Here is a 20091-nt window from a genome sequence, read left to right on the forward strand (position 1 = left end):
CATTACGCCCATGGTTCTGGTGCGTAGATCCCGGAAAGCTCCGAGCCCGCAAGTGTTCTGGGACTCATTAACGGAGCGACTTCTAGATTGCGTCTGAATCCGTTCGAAGCCAAGTATTTCGGACCTCTAGGTTCGTGGATCCGAACCCTTTCGAGTCCGAGTGCCTCGGATCTCTAGGCTTGCCTAATACCCTTTCGAGTTCCGGGCCTGAGTAAGTCTCTAGGTTCGTGGACCCGAACCCTTTCGAGGCTTACAGCGATTCAATCCGTTTGATGGCGATGAATCTGGGCCCACCGATTCTTGGACTTGCGATAAATTCGGGCCCACTAATCTTGGGCTATTGGGCCTAAATAATTTAGTGGGCTCAAATTAGCCCCTCTTACAATATACAATCATTTGATTCCTTTCTATGGACAATTAATGTAAAGTCCAACTTGTTTCTCATTAGAAGTTGGTGTAATTTATCCTTATTAAATAATAATCTTGACTATAAAAGATTTCTGACCGTTTGTCATATTTCTTGCTTTTCGCTAAAATATTAAAAAATTAATTCTCCTTGCTTGTGTGTGAATCATTCTCATTATATTTTTTTGTAATTTCTCTCACTTATTTTTGAGAGTATAATTATAATAATGATTTTATGTTATAATTATTAATTTCTTCTACTTCATTGTATTCAGTTACATTATAATAAAAATGTTTTTAAAGTACACCATAGTGTAATTGAAAAAGAAGAACCAAGAATAACAATTGACATAGGATAAATTGTGAATCAACTAAGAATAACAAATCCAGTGATGTAGGAAAGTGTATCGAAAAAAATCCGAATTAGAGGTACTCGATGAAAATGAACAATATTGAGAAAAGTCTCAATTTTTATTAATCAAATATAAAATTTTATATTATCTTAAGGCTTACATTTTTATTTATATTAAAATAATTTTTTCTAATCAAGAAAAAGATATATTCTTGCTAGTCAAGAATATGTAAAAAAGAAATATGCAAAACAAAGAAACATAAAATAATAAAAGCTAAATAAGAAAATATAATAATTCTATACTATTTTATACTAAACTAGAATATTCATTGTTAAATAATAATTCTAAAATACAAAATAAAAATATATAATGTTTTTAAATCTCAACTGCATCATCAAGTCACCTACACATCTGCCTCAAATTAACCTACAAATTTGCATCAACTTGACAGTCAACGTGTGTACCACAAGCTTTAAAATTAATCAAACACTCCATAAAAGAAATGGATAATGGATCTAATCTCTAACCTTTACTTTGAAACCTTAAAGAAATGCTTCGTTGAACCCACCTTGTCCCAGCGTTTCCCTAAATTCACTAACAATAAGGTTATTAACACATAAATCAAACACAAAATCATATATATAAGACAAATGAATAGATAAATTTTTTTGATAAGTGGAGCTCCGCCAATAAATTAATCAAACACTCCTTAAAAGAAATGGATAATGGATCTAATCTCTAACCTTTACTTTGAAACCTTAAAGACATGCTTCGTTGGACCCACCTTATCCCGGCCTTTCCCTAAATTCACTAACTATAAGTTTATTAACACATAAATCAAACACAAAATCATATACATAAAACAAATGAATAGATAAATTTTTTGATAAGTGGAGCTCCGCCAATAAATCTTATCGATATTGTGGATACTTTTTAAACCGATGTAGAACAAACTCATTTAATGAAGTTGCCAACTCAACCCTACTAAAATAATATTGTCTGCTTTGGCTGGAGTCTCATGATTTTGTTCTTATTTAGAAAAGGTCTAATGCTAGTTAGGAGGAGTTGGTCAACATATTAAGTGGGTTGTGGATGTCTCTCACACCGATGTGGGACAAACCCATTTCGGGCTCCCCACAGATTTATATATTTTTGTATGGATTAGGTTTATTTCTGGTCCAAAATTTTTGGATTGAAAGTAGTGTCTAGGTTGGGTTTTAGTAGTTCGAATCGTTCATTTTATAAGGTTGTGTGTATATTATTCGTGAAACAATTTAAGTTAATCCGATAACTACAACCTCTTCATTTTATCGTATTTGTCTCTAAAAAAATAGACAATAATGTGTTATTAAAAATATACTATTTATTTTTTTGAGTCAAAAGTGATAAAATGAAAATGTTACAACTATTAAATTGACTGAAATTTTTTCATAAATAATATACATGTAAAACTTTACAAAATGAATAATTTGAATAATTGAAACAGATCCATAATAGATTCTACAGGCCTAGACAACACCTCCAGTCTAGATTTTAGAAAAAAAACAAGTCGAATCTTTTCTATATCCAATTCTATATTTGATTTTTTTTTGTGTATATTCTAGAATTGTTGATTCTATCTAATCCTCTTGGAGATGACTTTTGAATTTAAACCAGATTGGAAGCAAGGTACTTGTTCACCTGGGCCTTTATACCATCACTATCCTTTTTAACTTACTATAAAAGACTGGTAGTGACACCAAACTCAAACCACTACAACCACCACAAACTATCACTCTCTTCTTTGTATCTTCTTTCATATTTCTTATCCATGGCTACTGCAATTGTACCAGCAGGTGGCAGGGTACAGGGGGCTAGGGGAGACAGACGCATGTTTGCGACGTCGGACGACAATGTGATGATGAAGCAAATTCAGGCAACCCATGCTCCCGATGGCCGTGAAGTCGATGTGAAACCACTCATTCATGTGATTGGGGACATCATGCACCGTGCCACACCTCCCATTCCTGGCCTTGGCCTTCCTCCTGTTTCAGTATGAATTTTAACTGTTTTTTTTTTAAATCTTGCCTTAGTCTATCTTCGTGTTTAATTGTGATATCCATTTATCATTAATTAAGCTGATGAAAATTAAAAAGTAGATGGATGAAAGTGGAAGGATCGGAGTCATATTTTAGTGAAAGTGAAAGGATTGTAAAGAGGTAGTGTATGGTTCACATGACAAATTTAGTCAACCTTGTTACCGTCAAACAACAGCAATGACAGAGACTCCCTTTGTGGAGGACCCCACAACCCCTTTTGTGATCCACACCATTCATGATGTGGACCCCACACATACATGAGTGGGCCCTACACATCATGAATAGTGTAGATCAGTAAGGGAGTTGTGGGGATCCTCCACAAAGGGGGTCTGACTCATTTTTCATCAAACAAATGGAAGTGTAATATTTCAACTTAAAATGTGACATTTTGGTAAAAGTACAAATTATATTTACATCCTTGTACTTTCACTAATATCCTTCTTTAATCCATTCACTTTTATTTGTGACAGTCAATTCTTTATATTTTCAGTTAAATTACAATATTATTTTTCTATATATTTGACGCTCAAAAAGTTGACGGAACTTGTTATGTGAGTCATAGTGACAATTTTCCGCTCTCATTATCACCCCTAAACTTTCATCAATATCACAATTTAGTCTCTGTATTTTCACTTCAATCTCATTTTAATTTTTTTTTTATTTTTAATCTTCGCCGGCCATTAACTAACAAAAGAATAACATTACAACTTACTTAAAATGCAAAAAAAAAAAAAAAAATTTTACTATTATCACTGCAATGAAGAAACTAAAATAAAATTTTAGTAAAAGACTACAGATGTGCTAAATTAGTTTTATTTTTGTTTTTTTGGCATAAAAGTTACATTTGTTGTGTGGTGTACTAATTTAAGGGTGTTTTTGTAGACTTCTCAGGCACAACTAGACGCATTGGAGGACAGGACCCTCCAAAATGGCTTCACTGACATGCTCGAACTTTTGGCATACCCTATCAATAGGATTTCTTGCGAGGTATTGTATTTATTTAAGGCCCATATATATATATATATATATATTTGACATGCATCCATTTTGTGGTGTTTGTCATATTTTAAAATAGAAAGTTTCATATAACATTGGTCTCTCAAGTGGAGAAGATAACTTAGTGATTTGGGATTACAATATTATTTTTGATTCTGCTCATTTAATGATGGACTACTTAGAATAAAATGAGATTCTATTTACCATTTATTCGGGATTCACTTTTTTGTAAAGATAATAGGTGGAACATTACGTCTCACTTTATCCAAAATAATTAATTAAGTAGTTGGAACAAAAGATGAGGGGTGAGATGTGGCATCATCAAATTTTGCTTAGCCATTCTCCAAGTAATTCATAGAGGTGCAAATTGATATGCGCTCTAGTGTAATTTTTCACTTGGACTCTGCTGTCACTTGTACTGGACTTTTACTTCCATAAATTTGAAATTGTATGGCCCAAATTAATGGTAGTCTGATGCCTGTAACAGATCTCGTGCAAGTGTTCAGGGGGTTCAGATGCACACACAACAACTCTAGCAGTTTTCAACGCACTGTCAAGCTACTCATGGGAAGCCAAGGTTGTGATAACCTTCGCAGCATTTGCTGTGAACTACGGTGAGTTCTGGCTTGTTGCCCAACTTTACCCATCTAACCCACTTGCCAAGTCTGTGGCCCTCCTCAAGCAACTACCTGACATGCTCGAGCGTCACTGCTGGAAATTAGGCTTTTAGCGGCGTTTAAAAAACGCCGCTATAGGTACTAAAAACGTCGCCAATACTTTTTGTGACGTTTAATACCAAGCGCCGATGACGCGGCCGTCGCTATAACTTTATGGCGTTTGGAAAACGTCGCTGTATTAGTATAGGCGGCGTTTTTAAAAACGCCGCCAAATGCCCTGCCCTAACAATACTGTGACGTCAGTATGCTTTTAGCGACGTTTTTAAAACGCCTTCATAGGTTTTTTTAATTTTAAAAATTCCAACCGTTATAGTGGCATTTGAAAAACGCCGTCTTATCTTTCTTTTTTTTTTTTGGTTTTGAAATTGTGCTAATTTTATGTGATTGAACTAAAAGAACACCAATAATAAAACTAAATAACACTAATATGAAATAATAACTCCCATTCAAATAACAAATATAGTATTAATTCACTTTCCGATTCAATTTAATATAGCATTAATTTTTCCACAAAATAACATATCCAAAAATTGAATTCACAATTCTCAATCAAAAAATTACTACCTTATATACAAAGCCACAAAAGTTAAATCCAATTGAAACATAAAACCAATAAGTACCTTAAAAATGTCTTGGCTTCGAATTTTGGAAGATACATTACAGGGATTTAAAATTATTAGAGAAACTTACTAGAAAAGGCTTATGCCGATGACTATGAATGGCAATATATTAGCTAGAACAACCACAACTAGCTGAGTCCTAATTAATGAATTAGGAATCATTTAGATTATCTAAGGCAATGGCAAATCATTCGCATGCTTATATTAATGTTTCTCCTACGTAAAACATTTTCGGAAAGTGTTAAAAAAAGAATAAAGAACAGGAAATAAACTCGGCCGAAGTTCTGGGTTTTCTCCGCAGCATGCTTTTGATGAGGGCCTGACTGGAAAACAAAAATAGAGCAAGGATTAGATTAAGACACTAATTAAAGGCCACAATATACAAATAAGAACACAATTCCTCACGAGGAAAAATCTAAATTTTCATAGGCATCAAAAATATGCCAAGTTGCAACTTGCATTCATGATTGCATTATAACTTATATATGTATTTATGTGACATTTGTGTATACACTTACCCAAGGACCAAATGTCTGACTTAGAGCCATAAGGTATGTCAGCAAGAAGCTCAGGGCACATATAACTTGGAGTTCCTACAACCTGAGTTACGAAAAAGAAATCTTGAACAATAAAACTAATGCAAATGTTGAAACTTGAAAAATGAACCAGTTAACCACAAGACTTACAGAGTTGCTTTCTGTCAGGATGACGAACTGTGATGTGATCATATCACTGGATTCCACTAAGTCATCCATAAATAACAAAAACGAATGTAAAGGAATATATGATATACTCTTAACTTCTCACTTTTACATACCATGCCACAATCTTTACCCCATGTGTAACAGCAGCTCTGGCAAAGGAAACAGAAAAAAAAATTGATAAGAAAGAGGAACTATCTTCTGTAACATAAAAACAAACTTCAAGGCGAATTATATTTTATAAGCATTCATTAAAACCATAGGCAACAAACAACTCGTTACTTTGCCTTGTTTTCCTATAACTCTTTGGACACATTCCAATGCATTTTCCTGTGAAGGAATTATGACACAACAATGAGAAGATGCTTGTCTATATAACTTGATGCTACTTCCAGCGATCTTCAATCAATTACATAAATTACCTTGTGATAGGATCTAAGGTGCCGCATAACCAGCATTGCTTAACTCCGGGAATCCAGAAGGTCAAACCTCCCAAACTTGAATCTAATCAATAATCTAAACAACTTGATTGAAAACATTTTAATACTGTAGTCCATTTCAAACTGAACAAACAAAAGCCAAAGAAATACTTGTTTCTTGACCCCAAGGGCTCACTATCCAAAAGCAGGCTGTCAAGTAGTTTGAGTAGAGAACCTTCCCAGAACATCCTAAAATCTTGAACAGAACAGGTCACATTATACAAAGTAGTGAAAGCACTCACCGTGATTGTCATCCCCTTCAGTAACAGCACAGGTAATCATCTCACTGAAATGAATTCATAGAATCATTAGTGCAGGCAACATTTAACTTTAAAAGACACTACTACTATCTTCTTTGATCAACATCAATCTTATAGAATAGAACAGCTAGTAAAAAGTACATAACGCCCTGAATGATTAAATTCTGGTCTATAAAAGCAGCATTTTTGAAATTAACTGGTTAATCAAACTACATCAGGTCTTTTCCAGCATGGATCCACCTACAACCAATATGTCTAACCAAATGATTCAAATCACTTCAAAACAAAAATTTTAATTTAAAAAAATAACTAGAAAATGCCATGTGATGATGACTACCCATCCTCGTATCACTCACTCCTATGAAAAGATGGTAAGGCTTGCAATCTAGCATAGAGTCCCAATTCAACTATAAAAATTAAATAATAATAAATAACTACATAAATAAGAAACTAGCTAGAAAGATCACTTTGATATATTGTGAGGACCAAAATACAATTTCATTGCGAACGACATAGCATTGTATGAATCTTCAATTTAGCATGATGGACATGATATAGATTAATTTAAATTTTAAAGAAAAAAATGCACTTGGAAATTCCCAACTTTTTAGTGTTAATGAGGCACTAGCACAGATATTCAAAAGTTTCTTAAGTGAATTATACTATTAAAGAATAGCATGAGTTGAAAAACATGTAGCATACGTTATCATGTCTTGGCAACGAGTGACAGTGCTGAGCATAGCCATACACTTCTGATCCAAAATCTTCAGGACTAGAAATCGAAAGACACAAGAAATCATGAAACAGGGTTATACTTAAAGATTCTTATGAGAATATCATATGTGATATTCAACAAAAGGAAAAAAGGGATAAGAGAAAAACTTCACATATTTTGCAAGAACAATCCAAAAGTCAGCCGTAGAGCAATAGAAACTACAGCCTCAAAGGAGACCAAAAGTAAACAGTCACTCTCAGCTTCAAGGCTGCCAAAATGAGCTGTGTGCTGCAAGAATTTGTCTTAAAAGCGTAAAGCTTTATAATTTGCACGCTCTATCTAAGATAATATCTGAGAAATTCAAAATAAATGGAGAAAATAACCGGTAAACTAATATGGTCTAAGGCTCTAACAGTTGAGACATCAAATACAGCTTTCCAAAAGCTTCCAGAAAGTATTTCATTTAGGCCACAAAGGTGAATCCCATACATAAACGAAAGACAAAACACACCCCAAATTATGTTCTGGTTATATACACTTTTACAACACTGGAAAAATGACAACTAACATTCATGAGTGTGATCTAAGTAAAGGCAGCCAACAAAATTTCCCAGCTTACATCCCTTATTGTGCAATTTGAAAAACAGAGAATTTCATCCTTCCCCAACGCCCAAAAAGAAAATAAAAGAAGGCTCCAAAGAACTCACTCCCATTCCAATCCAGAACTGAGTGGATCATTTCTGTTGTGCAACTGAGACCACATATGCTTTGCTTAGAACATTTTGGACAAAATCATTACTGCTCCAGGAGGCTAGATGTTGTTTGTTGCTTCTTTTTCACAGTGAACATTTTCCACTTCATCTTCTCAATGAAGGCCAATAAATCGGGGCATACCATAATTCCCATTTGCAGAAGATTTTCAGGTTCAAATGACTCCTTAAATGTCCACTAAGGTTTGAAAGTCATCTTTAAGCATCTTTTTCATACTTCCCGTGAAACTAAAGGGATGCATTTCCATATTTCACACCAAGCAAACAAAATTTGCTCTTTCCTTCTCAATAAAGTTTTTCATATTGAATGCCATGAACATTACAAACTGAAAACTGTCAATTTAACGCATTAAACAGATGAGGAAGCTGAGTATTTCCAGAACCTAAAACTTTTGCCATTCAATAAAGTCTTTCCTCCATACTTGTTTTCTCGCATCTCTGAGCAGTACACCATCTAGAACATTATTGACATAAATCCACCATGACTAAGACAGTATTACATACCAAGTGGTCGTCATCAGTGGTTTGATGAAGAACCCTCATTTCTGTGAACACAGGAGGTGATCGTCCCATATACAGATGCTGAACCAGAAAAATGGAACAAGGACAGCAATTAATCGTATTTAGGACGGTAGACTCGTACCACAGTCCATGGTTTGTACTTCTCCAAGAACCAAGGTATGCTAGGGAGGAGAATTTTCTGTGAAACAATGGGCTCCATACAAACAGGCCAAATCTTTTCAACCACATGGTGAATGATTAAGGAAATGGGACAATGATGACTTATGATTAAGGTAGGTGACTTGGTTTTCTCTTTGTGAGGGGTGTGAAAGAAGGTTGTTGCTACTAAGTTATGTTTGATTCTCAAGAAAAGGCAAGAAAAAAAGAAAAAAAAAAGAAGGTGAAATCATTTGATTTTTGCTTGTTCACTTTAGGGATATTGGCAACAAAGTGGCAATCCCTTGTTCAGAAAGCTTCATTTCTAAGGCAATATGATCTTTGTTTCATATACTAAACATCTTGAGAAAAGCTCAAAGCAAAGACCAATGTGTGATGATTGTTTCCAAAATCAAAATGACAGCAAAACACTAAAGCAAGAAACTTATATAGCATAAAGGTTAGCCACACATAAACCCATAAATTCTATGACGATGTTTCACTAAGCCAATAGTCAAAAGATCTTTTGGAGTCTTACCATATTCCTTCTAGGATGCTGAAGTGGTGATTTTGCAGACAAAGATGAGGAATCACAACCAGCCTTTGCTTTATTTGAAGAACTTTTAGTATTTTTAAAGGGGTCTTGTATTCTTGCACTCTTTTGAACAATATATATCTGCAGAAAAAATAAGTTACAGATCACAGAGAGACACATCAATTTCATTTATTACAAATAAACATTAAACAAATTATTACAGATTCAATGCCTTTAAAAATTAATACTGTTACAATAATAACCTGGTTAGCCAATCTAATTATTCTTTGAACAAATCCATTTTTTTCTGATGCGGGCAACAAATTTGATTCAACAAACGGTCTAGTATGACCAGCAAAAATTGAAGCAGGTATTTCATTTTTCCGACTCAACTCTGCAACGAAAGTGTAGTGTTTTTCAGATAGGTTGGGTCTGAGAAACTTAGAAATCGCAATCGCTCTGAAGAAGAATCGAGAGAGAGCAAGAGAGTGAGAGATTTGAGTGAGTGATAACTTCGAACTTGACGGCGGTGGTTTTCAAAATAAAGGTGTGGAGAGACAAAATAGGGTTCGTCATTTGGAGGCGCTTCCAAGCGTCTTCTATTCATAAAACGGGGCCGTTTTGATTAACAACAAAAGCGACGTTTTAAAAACGCCGTTAATTATTCAAAACAGTGACGTTTCATAAAACGTCGTTAATTAAACGCCGTAAAATCTCTAATTTCCTGTAGTGTCTTTAAGTTCAAATTGTGAATGGAGAATGTGAATCTTCAGTGTAATGTGATCAAGGACGGAAATAAAACTTTGTAATGGGCAAGTTGATGAGAGAAAGAGAGAGAGATTTCAGTGCCAAAGGTACACAAACATGGTGTTTGACAGAGACAAAGGTGGTAAAATGGAGAAAGAGTCTAAAATTGGAGGCTTAGTCACATCTGATTAGTTCCTTGTACTAACTTAAGTTTCAGTCTGATACATATCTGATTAAAAAATAAAAAGAAAAATAATGAAATTGAATAAAATAAAATAAAGAATAATATCAATAGAATAAAATCCTAAACTTCAGGCAGATATATACATAGACAACTAAAATTATTGGAAGACGTATATGGTACATGATCAAATCACAATGGATGACTAGTTCAAGCCACTAAATTCCTTGATGAACGAAGTACCAAAAAGCAACCTTTTCTCAGTTTCTCCAACAACCAAAGCATTCAGCACAAGTTTGAAAGACTCATAGCATTCAATAACAGCACTTTTCATATATTCATCCGCACATATACGCCTCCAGAGGTCAGAATCTTTAGATCGAAATTGGACCGCCATATCCAATGCGACCGGAATCTGCAAGTGTACACAGTCAACAACAAAAACAAGCAACAGACACAAGAATTTTGGGACACCGCACTGACCTTGCTCGCAAGCAGAAAAGGTGGCCACTGAATTAGTTTCAGGCTAGGATCTGATGAATAAGGAACTAGTAACAGATCCATCTCCCTGGAATAAATGAAAACTTTCAGTACAATTGCACGAGGAATTAATAGATAGCCTGGTGAAAACAAGAAATCAGTTAAGGGGCCTTTCCTGTCATTTATGAGATCTTCTTCACGGAAACTTACTATTATTTCATTCCATAACTGAGCAAATTTTGCAGCTTCACTTCTTTTGCTTGCTGTAACCTAGACATTCATCAAAAAAAACAAGAAGTTCGTAAAAACATAAAATCACTAGATCTGGATATTTATTTTTGTACAGTAAGTGTGGTAACACAAGACGAAACCTCAGAAAAACGTTTTGCGAGAGAAAATCCCATTTTCTTAGTCTTATCAGAAGGAACCAAATATGTATTGAATGCACCAGGTAAAGACTGGAACCTTGACCTGAGCATGCCTAGTGTTCGTATCTGTAAGAGAAGTCAACATGACTGTTAATCAGCAAGATGAACATTAACTACTGATAGTTTGGACGTCATGCCTCTAGTTATTTAATGTTGATAGTACCAAAAAATAACTTGAATCAATCTCAAGTTGTATGAAGTGATGAAATTGAATAAAGTGCAGGGTTAGTCATTCAAAATGAGTAAAAGCAATGGAAAAATAGCCAACAAGACAAAAATAGACAGTAAGGAAATTAACATCGATGAATTAACATCGATGAATTAGCCTACCAAAACTAGCTGGTCTTGACTTCTACGGAAAAATATTTTTTGAAAAACAAAATAGCCTTTGAAAATCATTCTGCACTCAAGATACAAAAATACTAAAATTATTATATAATAATTCTCTTACAAGCCTAAAGCATGAACAGAAATGATGTGTTGGATATAAATGAAAATTGCAACATTCTATAATCCAAATAACGCGACCCCAGGTTTAGCAAAGGCTTACATTTCTGAAAAGAGCCCCTTAGTTGGAGTTCTCGGCCCAAGCACAGTTGCAAGAACATTAAAGTATGCAGAAAATTGTATGGCAGTGCATGGCCATTTAAAATGAGAAATTACAAAGAAAAAAAAGCAACTAGAAAGAATGCTATAAATGACGTACCGTACTCAATGAGCAATTAATGAAAGATAAATAGAAATCATGAAACCATTGTGTTCAAAGGAATCACCTCTCCTAAACGATCAAAGGCCCCAATAACACCACCACACAGAGTTGAGAAAATAGCATACCAAATTTGAGTATCCATAAAATAAACCTGCATGAGACTTGTACTAATATATGAGAAACTTTTCATAAACAATATATATAAACTGCTGTCCACACAAACACCATACACACACACAAAATAAATAAATAAACAAGAGATGAAATAACTTATAAATATTTTAACTGAACAAGAAGATCAAACAGTAAGACACACCAAGATTACAGATGCCCAGAGTGAGAGAACTGCTGCGTAGTTGTTTTGAGCTGCATTGACTCAAGTCTTTCAGCATTAAAGAATAATTTGAGAAGAAAAAGCACAAAAAGCAAGCACTAAGAGCAGATGAATACCTTCTGGGAAAAACTCATGCCAAGTATACTGAACACGACGAATACTCATTATATCTTTTGTTGGCTTCACCAGAGGTTTTATCTGGGGAATTTATAACCAAATTTTTAAAATAGAACCCATGTATTCGTCATATCCAATATATTAAAAAGGTTAATGTCAATACCTGGATGAAAAAACTAAATGTGAATTTGGAACAGAGAAGTAACACCCAGAAAAGAGTATACCTGAAATTGGTGAACAAATTTATTTAAACAATGAAGCCTATTTCAAGCAACTAAACAAAGAACATTTACAACAGTAGACAATCAGAATAAGATACGAGTCCTTGCCAACCTCACTTTATAAGTGCAAATTGACTTTCATGCATTCCCCGCCCAACATAAATTCTGGGCTGCAAAAAAAAATGAACAAAGTCATTCAAGAGATGAAACTTTTATTTATAGCTTGATGATAAGAAAATTTAACTAAAGAAAGTTCAGATCTCCATACAGTGTTTCTAATTTTAGGATAAAAACATGAAGCAATAGAATCAGAGTACTACAAACTAGAGAGGTAGTAACACAAAAATTGAACATTACAGCAGGGGTTTGGAGGACAGACTATGTTCTTCTAAGCAATAACATATGGAAAACCTAAAAAAATATTAGTGATTTAAAGTTACATCTCATTACAGCAGGGGTTTGGAGGACAGACTATGTTCTTCTATTCATATATATGTGTGTATGTATTTTGTGTTCAATTTTAACATCTACAATGCACATTATGATCTTCAATCGATCAATAGATCTTCAATCGAAACTTACCATACTTGAATCGAATCAATAGATCTTCAATCTGATCTCAGAATGATAAAGTAGATCAAACCTAGCATACTTGAATCGAAAGATTCCGTCAGTAAGAAGATCGAGATGAGACTGATCAACACTTACTATGAAGAAAGAGCTGCGAACGCGAACGCAAACACGAACTAGAGAAGAGGCTTGAATCAATCTATGAATACTTGAATCAATCTGCAAATACGAAGGGGTTCAGCTATGGTTCTACAAATATGAAGGGTTGTCTCTGAAACGAAGGGGTTTGAAGCTAGAGAGAGTGAAATCAAGGGTTTAGAGAAAGAGAGAGCAAGACTGAGAGTGAATAATACTTGAATCGATCTACAAGTAGATGAATCGATCTGCAAATACAAAGGGGTTAAGCTGCGGTTCTACAAATACGGAGTTTGAAGAGAAGAGAGAGAGTGAAATCAAGGTTTCAGAAAGACGGGGACTGAGAGAACACGCTACTTTATGTTCATATGTTAAAAAAATAAAAAATAAAAAAAGACATTCGAAGGCGTTTTCAAAACGACTTTGAAATTAAAACGGTGTCGTATTGTTAAACAGAAAAATGCGACGTTTATGAAAACGCCGTTAAATGTTAAAAATAGAGGCATTTTTTTAAACGCCGTTAAATAAACGCCGTTAAATCTAAATTTTCTTGTAGTGCGTGCTGACTCTTTGAAACCGAAGTTTGAGGCACTGATCAACCTCATCGGGGCAATGTTGGATGTGACCAAGTGCATTGTCGAGTTTAAGGACCTCCCCCCTCAGTACATCACCCCCGATACACCGGAGATGCTAGCCGCCACCGCTCATACCCCCACCGCCGTTTACTGGACTATTCGGAGTATTGTGGCATGTGCTTCTCAAATCATGAACCTTATTGGCATGGGACACGAGTACGTTCTCCTTACAAATCAAATCAAAATCCTTAGAAAGTTATTCAGTAATCTCATAACATTGTGACTTGTGTATGTGTCATGGTGCTTCCGACCAACAAAGATGCACAAAAATAGATGAATTGACTGACCTTGTCTGTCATCCAATTGGCCAAAGTGGGTCAATTCATCTCTACCCATCCCATGATTTACTTCGTATTTTGTATAACCAATCCACTATAATGGTGTACTCTTGTCTATCACATACATGTAAATTCTTTTACAAAATACCAACTTGTCATGATGATACTTCGAGACTATCAAATAATTAGTCACATTTAGAAAGAGTTAAGGATCCTTTATCCCAAATTTCTTTATTTTGTTGTTCCAATGCCCTCTTAACCATCGAATCATGCGTGAGTCTCAAAATAAGTAAATCTAGAAATATGATCTAATAGTTCGATGTGCATTGGGACTTAGAGACAGAAAATTTGAGAAACAAAGGATCTGTGCCTTTAGAGAGAGTACAACACATGCATTATTAATAAATTTTACCATTGGTGTCAGGTACATAGCATCAACTACAGAGGCATGGGAACTTTCTAGTTTGGCTCATAAGGTCAACAACATATACAGCCACTTGCAGAAGCAATTGGCTCTTTGTTATCAATACATTGGTTAGTCCAATCCAACCCAACTCAACACATTTCATTTTGTAGTATTGCATGATAGTATGTATAGTAAATGGAATGAAATTGACATACAGAGTAAATTTTGGTTTGTTGCAGATGAAAAAAGGTATATTGAAGCATTTCAGATGCTTGTTCGCCTCTTCGAGATGGCACACATCGATAACATGAAGATCCTCAAAGCTCTGATTTATGCTAAGGACGATCAACTGCCACTTGTTGATGGTTCTACTAAGAAACGGGTTTGTTTATATTCATTTAGCCCATTTATGCCATTTTCCATATATAAGCTCAATAACTTAAAAGGACAATGAGAATGTGATTCAAGGTTTTCATTATGAAATATTTTAAGAGCACGGAAACCAACAACAAATTCCAGCACAATTCTCTCACATGATGGTGGATTTTACTTTTCTGTGAGTCCCATATCTATGTGAGAGGGTTGTGTCTAGTTTTGTATTCATTTCTGTATCCCTAAAAGAATTGTTTCACTATTCAATCATTTGGTTTGATCATGATGATTCAAGTTGTAAGTTAACCATAATCTATGACTTCCCTAAAAGTTCTCACATTGGTTTGATCTTTGTATGACAAACGCAGGTTAGCATTGATGTGCTAAGGAGAAAGAATGTGTTGTTACTCATTTCAGACTTGGACCTCTCCCATGAAGAGCATTTCATACTCGATCAAATGTACACTGAGTCTCGACAAAACCCAACAAGGTCAGAGAGTCAGTATGAGGTTGTATGGCTCCCAGTCCTCGACAGAACAATCCCATGGAATGATGCGAAGCAACAGAAATTTGAGGCCATTCAAGCTTCGATGCCCTGGTTCTCGCTGTACCACCCTTCACTGCTTGATCCAGCAGTCATCAAGTACATTAAAGAGGTCTGGCACTTCAACAAGAAGCCTCTGCTTGTGGTGTTAGACCAACAAGGCAAAGTTGTGAATCCTAATGCAATCCATATGATGTGGATTTGGGGAAGTATGGCTTTTCCATTTACTAGCTTGAAGGAGGAAGCACTTTGGAAAGAGACAACTTGGTCAATTGAGTTATTGGCAGATTCCATTGATCAATCCATTGTTAATTGGGTAATGACTATTCTTCTAATTGACTCTAGTGTTTGTCATTTCTCATTATCAAGTTTTGACATACCAACATTGGGAATTTGGAAAGATTGGCACTATCAAATTATTAAAATAGTAGTGATACACAAATAAAGTATATAAAATGATGCGACTGTAATGAGATTTCTGTGACTTGAGTTTATTTTGTTGGTTAATTCAGATTGTAGATAGAAAGTACATTTGCTTGTATGGAGGAGAGGACCTTGAGTGGATCCGAAAATTTACGAACACAGCAAAAGATGTTGCAAAAGCAGCCGGCATCACATTGGAGATGTTGTATGTAGGAAAAAGCAACCCAAGGGAAAAAGTTCGGAAGATCAGCAACACTATCTTGGGTGAGAAACTCAGCCACATATTGTCAGACCCAACTCTCATATGGTTCTTTTGGGTGAGGTTAGAAAGCATGTGGCACTCCAAGATGCAACACGGTAAGTCTGTAGAGAATGATTCCATAATGCAAGAGATCATGACAATTCTGAGCTTTGATGGAAGTGAGCAAGGATGGGCTGTGATTAGTCACGGCACGGCTGAGATCGCTAAAGCCAAAGGTGACACCATATTGACTAGCTTGACCAAATATGAAGATTGGAAGGATCATGCTAATGACGTTGGTTTTGTGAATGCACTTATTGATAACCTTGAAAAACTTCACACCCCATATCACTGCAACCGTCTGATCTTGCCTGGCACCACCGGAAGCATCCCTGAGAAGGTTGTTTGTGCTGAATGTGGCCGTCCTATGGATAAGTTCGTCATGTATCGTTGTTGTACTGACTGAGCTATTAAGCAGGTCTACATACCCAGAAAATAAAGTAGAAAATTACCCAAAATTTACTATCAGTCTGGCTTTTCTTTCTGGGTTCATAGACTTTGTGATAATCATATTTTAAGAAGAGTGATTACTAGGACTACTATTATGACTACCCTTTTCTACGATGTATTTTCTCTGCATGGAGTTCTCTTTCTTGCCTTTATATTAAGTGTGTTGTAATGATGTACTAATAGTTTTGATAAATAAATGATGTGTAATATTTTGTGTTTCATTTGCTGCTGATCTATATTTGGTGACAGTTACTAACAAAACATGATGTTCAAGCTAGCCTATGGAAGAATGAAGAATCCAAACATTGGCTAATTGAGTTCCACAGATAAGGGAAGGCAGAACATGGATATGTCCCTTATTCACACTAAAGTTAGTCTTCTATAGAACTAAATAACTCGGTTTAATTTTGAAACTCAAAAAATATTTTTTAATTTTTTGTATTTAGCGTTTTTTAATAATTAATTATTTTTATTTTTTAAATCTATTTAATCTAAATGGACTTAAAAAGTAAAATATTTATATGGAAAAAATACAAAAAAAGAAAAAGAAAGAAGGAGAGCGCGCACACACACATATATATAGTATTTTTTTTTTTAAAGATTTTTCTTAACAAATATTTTACTTTTTAAGTGCTTCTAGATTAAGTGGATATAAAAAATAAAATGAAAAAATTTACTAAATACCAAAAAAAAAAAAAATGAAAAACACAAAAAACGAAAACAAAAAAATATTTACACAAAAACTAAGTCAAACAGAATGTCAGAAAATAAGCTATGTAAATCACATTCATCCTATGCAGATGCAATTCATGCCACATCAAATTTAAATCTAAACTATAGGGAATTAAGCAATTATTTTTAAATGCCAATTTTATGTATACTGCCCAATTGAGCTAACTCTTTATGGAATATTATGGGTTTAATTTTGAAATGGCAAACCAATTATTAAAAAATAATTTCCTACTGCACCTTGAGTTCACCCATATTCATTCCCAGTCAGCTTGTTTGGTTTCATTTTTCTGAAAATAGTTTTCAGAAAATTCTATTTTCTTATTTTTCGTATTTTTTTGTTCTTAATGAATTTTTTTAATATTTTAAGCAATTTTTTAAATTTTTAGATATACCTAACATAAATATACCTAAAAAGTAAAAAATTTGTAAAAAAAACCTTTCAAAATTCACTAAATACCAAAAATACAAAAAAAATACGAGAATTCAGTACATTTTTATATTTTTATGTATTTATTAATTTTTTAAAATATTTTTTCACAATTTTTTTATATTTTAGATACATCTAAGTAAGGTGCATCTAAAAAACTAAAAAAATGTTTAAAATTTTAAAAATATTCACTAAAAACAAAAAAATGCAAAAAATAAAAAATTCAGTTTTCAAAAAACTTAATTCAGAAAACTCAAACCAAACACACTGAGTAATTTTTCTTCTGGGATGGGATGGTATAGCTAGAGGTGTATATATGGGCCTAATGGCCTGTCCAATGGTTTATAGGCCCGTTTATTTTCAGAGGTAGGATGGAGGAGATTGATAGTGAGAGGATTAACTAAAATTGTATTTGTTTTGATGATAGTTGTTAGTGTAGAGATTGTTAAATTATTTTTATATAAAATAATAAAATAAATAAAAAAATACAAAATCATTAAACATTAACGCTTTAAAAAAATGCCAAATATGTAAAAAAATTAAAAATAAAATAAAAAATTTTCAGAAAAAAATAAAATAATGATTTTTACTTAACAAAAAATACAAAAAATTAAACATTAATGTTAAAAAAAAATACCCGACATGTAAAAAATAACATAAAAAATAACTAAAATTAAAAAATTTCTAGTCTACCGGACTATTTTTCTAATGCCATGCTCTGGAGGCCAATCCGAATTCCATCTACAAGGCTTATTCTAAACCCTTCGGCTTAGCAGTCCCTTCTTCAACTCTATAAACAAACAACACATTAAATGAGACTCATAGCTGTCCCAATCTCAATCCCCCTCTCATATTCCAAAACAAACGGGCCATAGGGTTTGGGACTATAGCTTAGGTTCATAGGGGCTGCGTTGGACAACCTTTTTAAGCCTAATTACAATATGGGCCGGGCATTGAAAGTGTGTTTCAAACTCACCCGCCCCGTTTCGTTCGCAACTTATAACATTATCCAATCATCATATATTTTTTTATGTGACACATTTTACAGACTTCTTTTTTTAAAAAGTCACATACATATAAAACACAATTTTAATTATAATAATTAATTTTATATGAATTTTATTTGAGAAATATTTATTATATATATATATATATCTAATTATAATTTAGTTATTATAATATTAGAAAAAAAAATTATCTTGATATACAAATAAATAAATAAGACAGAATGTACTTAATTATGTGTATCGCACGGACCAAATTAATTTTCCTTTATATTTTTATTTTTTTGTCTATCTTATTAATGTCTTAATATTAATTTATATTTAATTTTTTATTTAATATGAAATTATTTATTAAAAAATATTTGTATTTAATTTAAATTTTATATACCTATATACAATATGTATGAATAATTCAAAAAGAATATTAAATAAAAAATCAATACTCTATATAATTAATTTATATATTTTCTTCTTAATCCAATCACATTTATTTAATTTTTTAAATAAATTTTCTGTAGTTCTATTTCTACATATTTTTATTTTCCAAATAATATAAAAATAAAAATAAAAAAATAAAAATTAAATAATTATAATTACTTTTAGTTTTATATTACTAATTCTCTTTTTAATTTAACTATCGATTTTAATATCAAAATTAGTGTTTATTTTACTATCTTATATTTTAATATATATCATATAAAATTATTATATGATAATTATACTTTTATAGCACAATATATCTAAAATTATCAAAATAAATAAATAATTTAATTAAATTTATTATATATAAGTATTCAAATAACAATTTTATAGAACGATAAGGCTAAGATTGTTAAAATAAATAATTAAAATTAATATTATTCTTCTGTAACATATATCATAATATAAAATATCATTACATTAATTAAAATTAATTCCATTGTGATTTTATGTCAGACCTCATATTTCTAGAGATAATTTACGTACACGTATAGCGTCCAATTTGATATTGATCGATTAAAATAATAGAATTTAATACTTTTTTTTATTAAATTTTTAGAAGATAAATTGACAAAAGCCAAATGGTAAATAATATGGTGTATTATTTTAAAGAATAATGATTTATCGATGACTGTGTATATTTAAGATACATATCGATGTTTCTAGAATAATTTTTAAATTTATAGTATTACTGATAATCCACCTTCATGAGTTCTGCCAGAAAATATATGCAAAAATAATTTGGTTGAAATAAAAAATTTGCGATTATTATAACGTGTCACATAATTAATTAGAACTTTTTGAAAACTGAAATTATTAAGGTCATAGAGATTTTGTGCTTGATTACTTTTGAGGATGTTGTTTATGATTT

General features: G+C 33.0%; 2 protein-coding genes across 2 annotated transcripts; one reads left to right on the forward strand and one right to left on the reverse strand.

Moving 5' to 3' along the window:
- The first annotated feature begins 2493 nt into the window (after positions 1 to 2493).
- LOC114266197 (protein SIEVE ELEMENT OCCLUSION B) lies at positions 2494 to 16798 on the forward strand. The gene is made up of 8 exons (XM_082892859.1): positions 2494 to 2790; positions 3719 to 3823; positions 4320 to 4536; positions 13725 to 13959; positions 14506 to 14615; positions 14727 to 14869; positions 15228 to 15719; positions 15916 to 16798. Exons 1-8 carry the CDS (start codon positions 2569 to 2571, stop codon positions 16531 to 16533), a joined length of 2142 nt encoding a protein of 713 aa, XP_082748985.1. The 5' UTR covers positions 2494 to 2568; the 3' UTR covers positions 16534 to 16798.
- On the reverse strand, positions 5106 to 12761 carry LOC114279156 (callose synthase 5). The gene is made up of 17 exons (XM_082892858.1): positions 12732 to 12761; positions 12581 to 12633; positions 12406 to 12466; positions 12242 to 12323; positions 12108 to 12157; positions 11856 to 11942; positions 11026 to 11148; positions 10829 to 10924; positions 10658 to 10741; positions 10429 to 10589; positions 9250 to 9387; positions 7272 to 7341; positions 6253 to 6595; positions 6113 to 6160; positions 5816 to 5982; positions 5648 to 5729; positions 5106 to 5452 (listed from the first exon to the last, which is right to left on the reverse strand). Exons 2-13 carry the CDS (start codon positions 12607 to 12609, stop codon positions 6593 to 6595), a joined length of 984 nt encoding a protein of 327 aa, XP_082748984.1. The 5' UTR covers positions 12610 to 12633; positions 12732 to 12761; the 3' UTR covers positions 5106 to 5452; positions 5648 to 5729; positions 5816 to 5982; positions 6113 to 6160; positions 6253 to 6592.
- Positions 16799 to 20091: the final 3293 nt, after the last annotated feature.

Source organism: Camellia sinensis, chromosome 10 (genome assembly GCF_055761805.1).
Source record: "Camellia sinensis isolate YWXY chromosome 10, ASM5576180v1, whole genome shotgun sequence".
Classification (NCBI taxonomy): domain Eukaryota; kingdom Viridiplantae; phylum Streptophyta; class Magnoliopsida; order Ericales; family Theaceae; genus Camellia; species Camellia sinensis.